The 12,507-nt window shown below is 30.9% G+C and overlaps 1 protein-coding gene across 1 annotated transcript; it reads right to left on the bottom strand.

Moving 5' to 3' along the window:
- Window positions 1-1,245: 1,245 nt before the first annotated feature.
- Window positions 1,246-4,107, bottom strand: LOC115969440 (7-deoxyloganetin glucosyltransferase-like). The gene is made up of 2 exons (XM_031089098.1): window positions 3,479-4,107; window positions 1,246-2,463 (listed from the first exon to the last, which is right to left on the bottom strand). Exons 1-2 carry the CDS (start codon window positions 3,984-3,986, stop codon window positions 1,511-1,513), a joined length of 1,461 nt encoding a protein of 486 aa, XP_030944958.1. The 5' UTR covers window positions 3,987-4,107; the 3' UTR covers window positions 1,246-1,510.
- Between the last annotated feature and the right edge of the window lie 8,400 nt (window positions 4,108-12,507).

Genomic DNA, 12,507 nt, shown 5'->3' with positions numbered 1-12,507 from the left:
CATAAAACACTAAAACATCAATGTTACTTTAGGTCTCTTAACATAAGGTCTTTGAAAATTTGAATTTGGAGCAAATGTTTTCTTGTGAAAACATCTAAATACCATGCATTGTCACCCACTTTTTGATTAGAAATCCATGGAACCTCAAATAACCTTATCAAAGTCAAAATCCGTAAGCTCTTTCAGCTTCCTCACTAAGCTATCAAAGTTAGTGTAAGAAGACCCACCTGATTTTGTTGCTTCTTGTGCTCTTCTTCCACTCCATGACCTTCTCTCTAATCACCATCCCTTTTTCTCCCTCCATCAATTCTCTCACAAGCCCCTCAACTTTTTCTCTCTTCACATCTTTTATCAATCTCCATCCCAATTCTCCACTTGTTGCATGAGTAAAAGTAATTGGTTTGTTGGTCAGAAATGCACATTTGCTCTTGTTTTTAATTGAGGTGGGTTATGGGAGACAAATAGAGCTTATCTCAGGTGGATAAAGTGATACTTTTCAAATCATAGGTAGGCAAAATAATTTTGGGTCAAACCACAAGTGGGTTTACTGTAATTACCCATTAAATTATTAAATTAGACCTCATAAGAGATTTAGAATAAAATTAAATTATTAAGATTCTTTATAAAATTGGGTTTAGGATTTCATTTTAATTTAAAATTTAAGGGGTTAAACATAAAAATTTTGAAAGTTTTATGCTAAATTGTAATATAATCAGGTTACATGGGAATATTGCAACTTCTCTTAATTATAATGGTAAAAATAGTAAAGGTGATAATAATAATAATAATAATAATAATAAGTGGAATTATATACACAAAAGTGGTGCATGTCATCATGACTCATGAGTCACTTTTTAATGGGAAGCTTGCCATGTTTGCCACCCATGTTAATTGAGGTCTCTTACCTAAAATCTATGAAAAATTGAGTGTACCAAATTTTTTCTAATTCAACACCTACGTACTTATCGTGTTACATGCATTGTCACCAACTTCTGGATAAAAAATCTATGAAATCACGCTCACTATATACTTTTATTGGCATTAATATTGGAGTTGACTACCCTTAGAAACTAGGAACTATTGGCTGATTTTATGAGAATGCAACCCATGTGTTATGGCAATAAAAAGGCCTCCCAGACAACATTGTAAAGTCGCATAGAAGAGAATTTTTAATTTTTTAGATATATGAGGTGGCCATTTTATTTATTTTTCTTAATTCGATAGTTACAAACCTACCATAGAGAATGAGGTATAATCTTAAGACCTTTTTATTAGAAATACCAAAAAATGTCAATTAATCTACAAGGCTCTTGGCATGTTGGCAAAATTCTTAATAAAAAAGTATAAGAGAGTCTTATACATACAAATGTAAAACACTAAAACATCAATCTTACTTTAGGTCTCTTAACATAAGTTCTATGAAAATTAGAATTTGGACCAAATGTTTTCTTGTGAAATAACTAATTATCATGCATTGTCACCCACTTTTTGATGGGAAATCCATGGAACCTCAAATAACCTTCTCAAAGTCAAAATCCGTAAGCTCTTTTAGTTTCCTCACTAAACTATCAAAGTTAGTGTAAGAAGACCCACCTGATTTTGTTACTGCTTGGGCTCTTTTCTTCCACTCCATGACCTTCTTTCTAATCTCCATCCCTTTTTCTCCCTCCATCAATTCTCTCACAAGCCCCTCAACTTTTTCTCTCTTCACATCCGTATCAATCTCCATCCCAATCCCCCACTTGTTGCATGCGTAAAAGCAATTGGTTTGTTGGTCAGCAAAGAAAGGCCAACATATCAGTGGCACTCCCCCACAAATACTTTCCAGCGTAGAATTCCATCCACAATGAGTTAAAAATCCTCCAATTGAATGATGACTAAGAACTCTTTCTTGTGGACACCAGTCTGAAAGGAATCCTCTTTCTTTAGTCTCCTCCATGAATTCCTTGGATATGATCTCAACTCCACCATCCACAAGATTTGAGCGTATGACCCATAAGAATGAATACATGCTATTAGCAAGTCCCCAAGCAAATTCACTCAATTGGTCAGAAGTCATTATTATTAGGCTTCCAAAATTCACGTAAACAACAGAATTGGGCTCCCTTTTATCTAACCAACTCAAGCAGTCATTATCTTCCTTCCACAAGTTTGATTCAACAGTCTCCAGCTTTGTTTCTTGAAGTTGTTGATTAAGCATAGACAGTGGACCAATAGTGTAAAGATTGGGATACTTAATTTTGATGGCTTCTAAAACCTCTTCTTCCAAATCATCAAACGTATTCAGGATAATAGCCTTAGCTTTCACAGCATTATTCACTGATTCTAAGTTGTAATTGAACATTATGTCATTCTCATCGGTGGACTGAAGAAATGTTGGAAGATCTTTCAATCGAATCCCTCTCATTTCTGGTATCCAATCAATGGCAGTATCAAGATATTCGTTACTCAAGCAGCCCTCATCTACGTACAAGATTGAGACAAATAAGTGAGTAACAAAATGTGTAAAATAAAAAAATAAAAAAATATTGATGTTATTTTACTTTTTCTTTATGTACTATAAGAAATATGTTTTATCTTATTTTATTTTTTAACCTAGAAGTTCAGAATTATTCAAGCACTTAACCATTTTCTGTGTATAAACTTCTTATTTCAACTGCATTAGTAAGTATTACAAGAAGACATCCCTAGCTCCGACCCGAAAAAATCAATTTATTTCCCAAATCCAACCGAATTCTCTTTACCCATGACATCTCAAATAATACGTGGAAGTTTCAGGTAGGGGTTTTGGCCATCCCTAGGCGGACCCAATGGGGGAGTTTATGATATAGAATGCTTTTCCCACCGACATGCAAACCCACTGCAATTATATATATAGGACAATACTAGTTTTTGAGTTTCCTTTTCCTAATGGGTTTCACTTTAAACACATTTTAAGGCCAACTCACCATATTACAAAAATGGCAGGTCAGTTAAAAAATTGGATAGTTTAAAATCGGCAAAGTGGGTGGGTTAGTTTTAGTTATATATTGTATACTAAACTTCTAAATTTACTTTTATCATTTACAAATAAATTTAAAAATTATTTCCTCTAAATCTTATAAACGATTGAAGAACTTGCAACAAAAATATAAATTTTTAAAGAAATAATAGGAATGGTCCACTTTCTCATAAATTGAAGTACAGTATAATTATATATATTCTTTTTAATAAACCGAAAATTTTATTAAGAGAGAAAACAAATTACACAGATAAACAAGCCTTATCCCAAATGAAAAAAACAAAAAAAGGGGCTTGTTACCCAAAAAAAGAAAAAAAAAATTTGAATCATCAGACCAACCCGTATATCTTACCATGTGCCTCTTTTTTTTTTTAGTTAATACTGAATCATAGATGCTTAATACTGATTGGGAAGCAACAAATAAATAGGACAACAAAAAATATTAGCCTGTTAATCATACCATAGTTGGAGATATACCTTTCAATGGAAAATAGCCTCTTTCTTTAAGGTCTTCATAGTGAAGATAACCCAACATACCACAACCACTAGGAGTGAAGAGCATCACCTCCGGAATGCCAAATTCCTGGGCAGCCTTTAAGGTAAAGCCCATAACCCCATCAGAAACTATGCAAGAAACTGGAGGCACATCTGATGAAGCATTATTGAGTTTTGTGATAAGGTCATGGAGTGAACACAACCCATCAACAGGCATGGTTGTGCATAAAGCTGGGAGGTCAAGTATTCCTCGCTGGTTTGTTGAAGACAAGCCATCTGAGATTGTTTCAAACCTGAAATCATCTAAGCCTTTGACAGAGTCTTGACCTCTAGACTTCAGTAAGCGATTGTAGTTGAACTCTGTGTGGACAAAGGTGATATGAAAGCCTTTGGAATGAAGAAGTTTGGCAAGTTTTAGCATAGGGTTTATGTGGCCTTGAGCTGGAAGAGGAATACAAATGGCGTGGGGTTTCTTCATTGTTGACTCCATTAGAAGCAACAATGGACAGTGCAAAGCGGACCTTCTTCAAGTTCAGTACCAAACACGCGCTGGATTGGGTTTTTCAATCATTCGTCGACATGTGCAGTGGGGACCACAAATGCAATGAACACAAATAATTGCCTGCCTCTGTCGGATGTATGTAAATATGACATGTGCAGTGGGGACCACAAATTGAACACAAATAATTGCCGGCCTCTGTCGGATGTATATAAATTTTTTTTTTCGGATTTAAAAAATAAAATAAAATAAAAATTTTAATTTATCGCGTCCGCTTTTAATAATAATTCTTTATTATTAAATGAAAATAATACTATCAATTTCTTTAAGATATTCTCTCATCTCTCCATGTATGTATGTTAAAATACTTAATATTCTCTAAAACATCAAAAAATAAAAATAAAAATAAAAAGACCAAGACAACAATCCATTTTTTGTGTAGACATGGATTGAATTTAAATCATTTATTCAACCTGCAGAAACTTTACTAGTTGAATTAATTGAAATCCAATTTTTTTAGATCCTAAATCTTGGTTATAAGTGATCTTACTTTATTTCCAAGTTTTAATATACCTAAAGCTAATCTTTGGACTTTCATATTCAGTTTCTCTCTTTTAATTTTATGAATTTATTAAACTGGTACAATTAATATTAATTATCGAACTATAATAGTATAATCATTAAGATTTATGTATTATCAAAATTTTAGTTTGGAGCGATTAATTTGTTTCTTTGTTTTTTGTTTGTATGGAACGAAACAGAAAAAGTAATATATTATAGTTTCTTATTAAGATTTACATGTGGAAAAAAAAATTTCATTTTTCATCACCAAGTCGATCCAACTAGTAAAGAATCACCAAGTCGACCAAGGGTCGCAACACTTGTTGTTCAGGGGTTCCAAAAAAAGTTATATATAAAAAAATATTTATTTATTTATTTATTTTATGCTTAAAAATATTTTTGCAAATATTGGTTAAAATCTTGCACACTCTGATCACAGATTAGTACAACCTAAAACTAAACAACAATTAGACACTTAGTGTATTATTTATGTTAGTAATTAAAGAAATTTTTTTTGTAAAATTAGCAATTGTTCATATATTTAATTGGTTAAGTAGATACTTAATGTAATATTTATGTATGGATGGACATGGATGTATGGGTTAATAAACAATATAGTGCCAGTGGGTTGCATTTTGTCATTTAGTTAAAAATAATTTTATAAAAATAATGACAATTGCATAAAAATAAATAAATTTTATACAAACTTAAAAAAATAAAATGGTCACACCTAGCCACATTGACAATAAATAATAAAAACTAATAATGAACTATCATGTAACAATTTTAAAATATAAAAAATCATAGAGGGAAATTGTAAAATTTCATATATTTGCTTTTTATTTTTATTTTTATGAATGGATATATTCAAATTCTTTTTCTATTAAATTTTTTTAATTTAAATTTCCTAATAATTCCCCTAAAAAACATTTCTGGACTTGCCATTGAAGTTGACCCAACTAGTGAAAATAACTTAAAGGTAAAAGTGATAAGATTAATATCTCATTTTAATCCGACCTCTAATTAACCTATTGTCATTTTTAACCCATATTCGAGTTGTTCAAAATTGAATACCCCATCTTGACCCGTTTGTCATATTTTAACTGAATTTTTACACATATAGACCCGTTATAGTAATCTTGTCATATATATAAATATATATATATATATATATATATATGCCACTAGAAAATTTTATGTGAAATACTAAAATGATACAATTTTACCTTATATTTATGTTTTAAACTAGTCAATAACCTTTGCGGTGCTCAAAAAGTTCAACAAAACATCATATTCTCTATTTAATTTTTTTTAAATAATATAGAATTGTTAATTATAGTAGTTATTAATATTATTATGATTGTATTATTGTATATAAAATTATGTATTCTACAATTTAAAATATATTGTGGTAAGAGATTCTATTATAAATCTTTATAAAATTTAATTTTAATTAAAAAATATATTAAAATAATGAGATAAAAAAATAGAAAAAAATTTAATTACAAAATTGATTGTAGCCTAAGTTTACAATCTTACCCAATATCTTTTTATTGGAAGTGAATTTTAACAAATCTACTATTATATTACATTTTCTTCTTATATCCTCCATACTTGCAAATTTCTAGAAAATTAAAAATTAATAGTTATGAGGTCATCAATATATTGTTTATATTGAAAGTTTTTATAGTTTAAAATTATGTATAAAATTATAGATCATATAGTAAATAATATTCGATTATCACAAAATTTGACATATGTATTAAGAATATAAAAAACATGCAATCCATCGGTTAAATTTTCAAAGTATATAGTAATGTTAATAATATTGAGTAATGTTATAGCATTAGGCTATAACCAATTTATTAACTAAACTTTGTCCCAAAAACGTCGAAGTTTTCAGCTTCAATTATAACTAGGCGTCCATGAAAAGTACAATTAAAAAAAAAATTTGTTTAAAAATAGTTTTAGGAATAGAATTTTGAAATGCAAGCCTGATGGAAAAGATATCCGACTTTGCGATCCATCCGAGACAAAAGGAATAATTTTCATGCGAGTTGTGTGACTATTGAACAGGAAGATAAACCAATGAGCCGACAATATATAGTTGACACTTTTGAGTTTTGAGTAAAGCATAGCAACCTAATTGAATGATGGAACTTTGAAAGTTTTGTCCGAGAGTGCAATTAGGATTCAAGGGAGGATGATTTCTAATTAGACTATGTAAAGTTGTAATCTACAACTATGTGTTTTGTTGGCTTTTATTTTGTGTCAAATTTGATTGTAATTATGTTCAATCTTTTATACCCTGTATTTCATGTGGGATTTATTTGTGAGGGTTGTGTGTGAGAGAGAGAGAGTGTGTGAAGACTCAAGGCATTGAAGATTGAAGTGTTTTTATGGGTAGCTCGCGAGTAAGCATCCTGCGAAGTGATGCATGTGCCCTGCACATGACTGGAATGCGAAGAGTCAGGACAAGATAAAGTGATGCATGTGTCATGCACATGACTGGAATGCGAAGAGTCAGGACAAGATAAAGACAACTGGTTTTCGCGAGTATCTCGAGGGTAAGGCTTTCCCGCAAGACACCCGCAAAATATTTTGTTTTGCTAGACTGTAATTTATGATACACACTTTCTATACTTACACTATTTATATCTACATTACCCACAGATGTTGAGGAGTGCTTCAGAGAGAAAATTCTAGCCACAAACCTTGAAAATTAGAGATTGTTATACCCATAATTCTCTACACATTTGCTTGTGGATTTTTCTCAACTCCTACCTCTCTATTTTAATACCATTGAGAGGTTGATAGCCCAAACACTTACCACACCCTTTCAAAGTGTTCATTGAGGTTTTGGTGCTACTGGGAAGTATTGGAAGAAGTCAGGTTTTGGCGGATGCAATCGGGCGTATTGCGGGATCTGGAGAGCTAGACAAGACATGGTTTCGAGAAAGCTTTGTTGGAGTAGGAGCTTGGAGGACTTAGGTCCATCAGATAGATTAGGATTTGAGGGTCTCTTACTAACTCATGTATCCCAACTAATTGTCTAATGGATCAATTACCGCTTAAAGGGTGGTAGAGAGGTTTTATGCCGAGTACTTCGGTTTCCTCTTCGATAATACATCGGCGTGTTATCCTGTGTTTGCATTCTCTCTTTCCTTACTCTTGTGCTTTACTTTTATTATTTATTGTTCATGTTTATGCACTAGAATAGTATCAGTTGTTTGCGCTTCATTTACTCTTGTTTCCACACTTAGATAAGTTAGAGTAAAAGCAATCTAGCTGTTTTTTTTTTTTTTTTTTTTTTTTTTTTTGAGGGCCTAAACAACTCTTGTGTTTTAACACATTTTTGAGCATTCAGACTACTATTTATATTATGTTCAACTTCCCATTAAAATAATGGATCAACTCACCATCACCATGTGTTTAAAATATAGCAAAATAGATAAAATGATAATACAACTATTACAAGCTTACAGCTGCAACAACGAATTTTAGTTATATGCTACAAGTTTTGGCCATATTATAAACAGGGATGGAGCCAGACTTTACACTTAGGGGGGCAAAACTTACACTAAAAATTTCTTCACTTATAACTAAATGAGACTATTTTATAAAAATTAATGTTTCCAATAGTTCCTTTTGTTATTTATTCAATTAATTTTCAGATGTTTCATCAATTTCAAACCTTATAGCTCTACTGATTGAGAATTAAAAAGAATATGTAAATTAACAAAAAGAAGATAAGAAAAGCCCATATATACACACACACACACACACATTCATAGATGTATAGAAAAATTCTTAGCCTACGTACTAAAAAAAATTTACAAACTCATGGATTAATGCATGTGATTAGGTTCACTTCAACACATGATAAACAAATGTTAATTACTTTTTTTGTGAAGTATGACATATCAATTTATCATATTTATCTACTAAAATTTGTAGCTCACTCTAAATATATATTGAAGACAAAACTTAGATATAGTATTTTTCACCAATTAAAAATTTTACAAATAATAATATCAATGGCCATACACACTACTCAAGGATATTAATACTAATATATTGTCAATATCAGTTTTGTATCTCAATTAGTTGGCACCTTATAATGTTTTCAAGACATCTAAGATTTAAATTTTCCTTCTCGTTGTAATTATCAATTTTTTTAATAAAAAATACTAGTAATTTATTTCCACAACTATTCAATTTAAATATATTAACACTAGTTTATTCACAAAACCTCTAACACTTTCTCCAAAAAAAAAAAAAAAAAGAAGAAAAAAAAACCTCAAACATTTCAACTTTCAATTTAAACCAATTTAACTAGTTAAATATTAGAAGTATTTCCTTAAAATTTAATAGCCACACATGTAGCCCACTAACTTAGCAAGTCAAATAGTTGTGTTCCCTTAAAAATTAATAGCCACACACGTGGTCCTCTTAGTTACCCACTCAATAGCTTATGGCCACACACAAAAATGAGCTAAGAGTGAATGAGAGTAATCTAAGTACAAATCATTCATCTCTCTCAACTAAACATTATTCTAAGTAGAGTAAAGTGAGTGACTTTACAGATATTACAGTGTCTAGTAAATTTCTTTGAGTTGCCTCCTCATTCCTTAAGAACAACATAAAATGGGATGTCAAAGGGGTTTTCTTTTTTATATCTCGCAGTTCAAGGATTTGTTATTTGTTTTGGGGATTTTGTTATTGCTTTCCTGTGGAGAGGCCATCAACCAAAGTGATGGGCTTATTTTTTTGGTTGGGTTCTAAGGGTCAATTTGTAAACTTTTGGGGATAGGGGAGGCCAAGAGTATTATCTTGGAATTTAATGTTAAAAAGTTCAGAATATATATACTATTATGATTTTTTTTTTTGGGGGGGGGGGGGGGGGGGGGGGGGGAGAAGGGGGCATTGCTCCCCTAGTCCACGAACAGCTCCATCCTTGATTGTAGAAGATAGTTTCAGAACTAGAATTTAAGTTTAGGGGGCAAAATTAAAAAGAAAATATTTAAAATCTAGCTTAATTTACTCAATTGCCCTCCATATTTGATCATATTTTGAAACCATGGCATGTTTTCTTCATTCTCCAATAGTTTTGAATTTGTTCCGCAAGAAGCTTTGCCAAATCCACCTTGATACAAGTTTGTTTAGAAATTTGATTTTGAAAAAAATTCACACTCTTCACACATATCCATAATAGATGGGGATGTCCATATTTTAAAACATAAAATTGGATGTGAAAAAAAGAATGTGAAATAGTGGATGTATAAAAATTAGAAATTTTTGTTGATTGAATAAACATATAAATATATATATATATATATATATATATATATATAACGTATAACAATAAAACTAAAACATTCAGCAAAAAAAAAAAAAAACTAGAATTTATCGAGACATCTTAACTGAGCTAACATATATATATATATATATATATATTTTTTTTTTTCCTGCTCACCTCAATGGTTCAAACTCTAGATCTCTCATTAAATAATAATAATAATAATAATAATAATAAAAACCATATCTATTGAAATAATTAATAGGAATCCACTAACATGTCATACTCTACTCAATGCACCCATGTCAAGTTCTCTTGTTAATAATCTTTTCTATAACTTTAAATTTTAGTTTTTTGTATATTAAAAATTCATTAAAATCGCTTGGAGAGGACTGAAGCGATTTTACTGACTAAAACTTGCTATCATAATTATTTTTATTCCAAACGTTTCTATATGTTTTTCACTATCATTTTAACCCCCCAACCCCCACCCCCTGGCGAACCAAAAAAAAGAAAAAAAATATATCAATAATAAAAAATGGAGAGGCAAGAATTCAAAATCCAATAATTGTTAGACCAGGCTTTTAAGAGCCCGTTTGATAAGAGATTTCTAATAACGTTATTTAAGTATTGTGAAAATACGTATGAGTAAAAAAGTTTTGTAAAAATACATGTACTGTTGTTTAAACAATGAAAACTGTTATTTAAACAATAGTATGTCCGTTTGTATGCTCTTTCCAAGTGCAAAAAGTGTTTTTTGAAACCAAATATATAATATATGCGTTTGGTAAACCAAATAAAACTTGCTTTTTGGAAAACGCTACTTTTTGAAATGTGAAGCAACTTTACTTTAACACACCATAGCTCTTCCGAGCTTTTGCAAAAAACCAACGTGCGTTCATAAATATTGCCGTTGAGAAGCTGTCTTTAATTACCAAATTGGCCAAACATTTTATTGAAAACCCAATTTTTCCCTTTGATAAATCAAGGTCTGTAGCTCACCTCACAAATTCCTCTCATCTCATCTTCAGATCAAGCCTCTTCGTGCTACTTCTTCTTCTCTTCTCTATTTTTATTTTTATTTTTATTTTTTTATTTACGTCTTATTACATATTTAATCTCAAAAAAACCCTCTTGCTTTGCTTCACATTTGCTCAAACACAAGGGACTCAAAGCTCAAAAGACAGTCACATATACACAAAATGCAAAAGTCTCAAAACACACTGAAAATCACACACACAACAATGGAGTGTACTTGGCCTGAGAGCTTACCTTCTAGCAAGAAAAAGGAAATAGAAGAGCTTGTTCAAGGCCGTGATATTGCAAATCAGCTACATTCTTTGCTTAATAAGTCAGCTGGAGACAACAACAACAAGGCAACCCTGGCTAAAGATCTTGTTCTGAAAATCTTGAAGTCCTTTACTAATATGTGTGTGGGACTTTGTGAGGAGGAAAGTAAAAGAAAAGGAAAATAAGAAGATGAGGAAGAAGTGAACGAGTGGATGAGAAAAAAGTGAAAAAAAAAAAGTTTAAAAGAGTTTTTGGGTTTGGGTAAAGCAATGTGGAAGAAAATATAGAGAGTAGGAACATAGATTATTTCACAACTTCTTTTTCACAACTGTGATATTAATAAAATTTTATTTTACAAAGATTAATTTTAAATTAGTATTGTGAAAATATTGTGACATTTTATTATTTCTCTAAATTTTTTAAATTAGTACTATTTTTTTTCAGAAAAAAAAATAGTACTATTGATAGAATATTTTTATAACAATTTTATAATAAAGTTTACATAGTAAGTTGTTATTAGTTCTCATCTAGACCTACTAGTGACATTTTTTTTCCTACCATTAACAACTTGTCATATAGACTTTGTTGTGAAATTTTTGTGAAAATATTGTGTCCATAACTTGCATTAAAAGAGGTAATTAAAACAAAAAAATTCACTTTATGTATATGTAGGTACTCAAGAATTTTTGGCTTTGGCTTTGGCTTTGGCTTTGGCTTTTTGGCTTGATTGCCTTGCCTTGAATTCTTTTGTCCCACATTAGAAAGATGACTTCCCTCTTTCTACCTTATAAGGCATGAACAAGTCATCTTTTTAACCAAACTAGTGGTACTCTTTCTCATTGGTTCATGCCTTTAACTTTCCTCTTTCTACCTTATAAGGCATGAACAAGTCATCTTTTTAACCAAACTAGTGGTACTCTTTCTCATTGGTTCATACCTTATAAGGTAGAAAGAGGGAAGTCATCTTTCCAATGTGGGACAAAAAAATTCAAAGCAAGGCAAGGCAATCAAGCCAAAAAGCCAAAGCCAAAAATTCTTGAGTACCTACAGTATACATTGTCATTTTTTGTAATTTACCTCTCAAATTGCCACTTTTATAAGTGCTAGCCAAACACTCAGTTTTTTCAAAAAACACGTTTTAATAGCCTTCACCAAATACTAAGCTTTTTCAAAAAGCTTAGTTTCATACTGTACTCTTTGAAAACTCTACTTTTTTTAAAAAACCCAATATCAAAAAGCTGAACCAAGCCCACCTAATATCAAATAGGCCCTAAGATTGTAAATAACTAAATGTGTTACAATTGCGGTCTTTTGTTTTATAATTACTTTATAAACTAATACAGACCAACTAGGAACAACGAT

Source organism: Quercus lobata, chromosome 11 (assembly GCF_001633185.2).
Source record: "Quercus lobata isolate SW786 chromosome 11, ValleyOak3.0 Primary Assembly, whole genome shotgun sequence".
Taxonomy (NCBI): domain Eukaryota; kingdom Viridiplantae; phylum Streptophyta; class Magnoliopsida; order Fagales; family Fagaceae; genus Quercus; species Quercus lobata.
The sequence above is the reverse complement of the archived record's forward strand: the minus strand, read 5'-3'. Positions and strand labels throughout refer to the sequence as shown.

Excerpts from the sequence above, each read along its gene's own strand:
- LOC115969440 (XM_031089098.1), bottom strand. The coding sequence starts at position 3,986 with ATGGAGTCAACAATGAAGAAACCCCACGCCATTTGTATTCCTCTTCCA. Across the intron at positions 2,464-3,478 it reads AGGCTATTTTCCATTGAAAG|ATGAGGGCTGCTTGAGTAAC; the intron begins GTATATCTCCAA and ends TCTTGTACGTAG.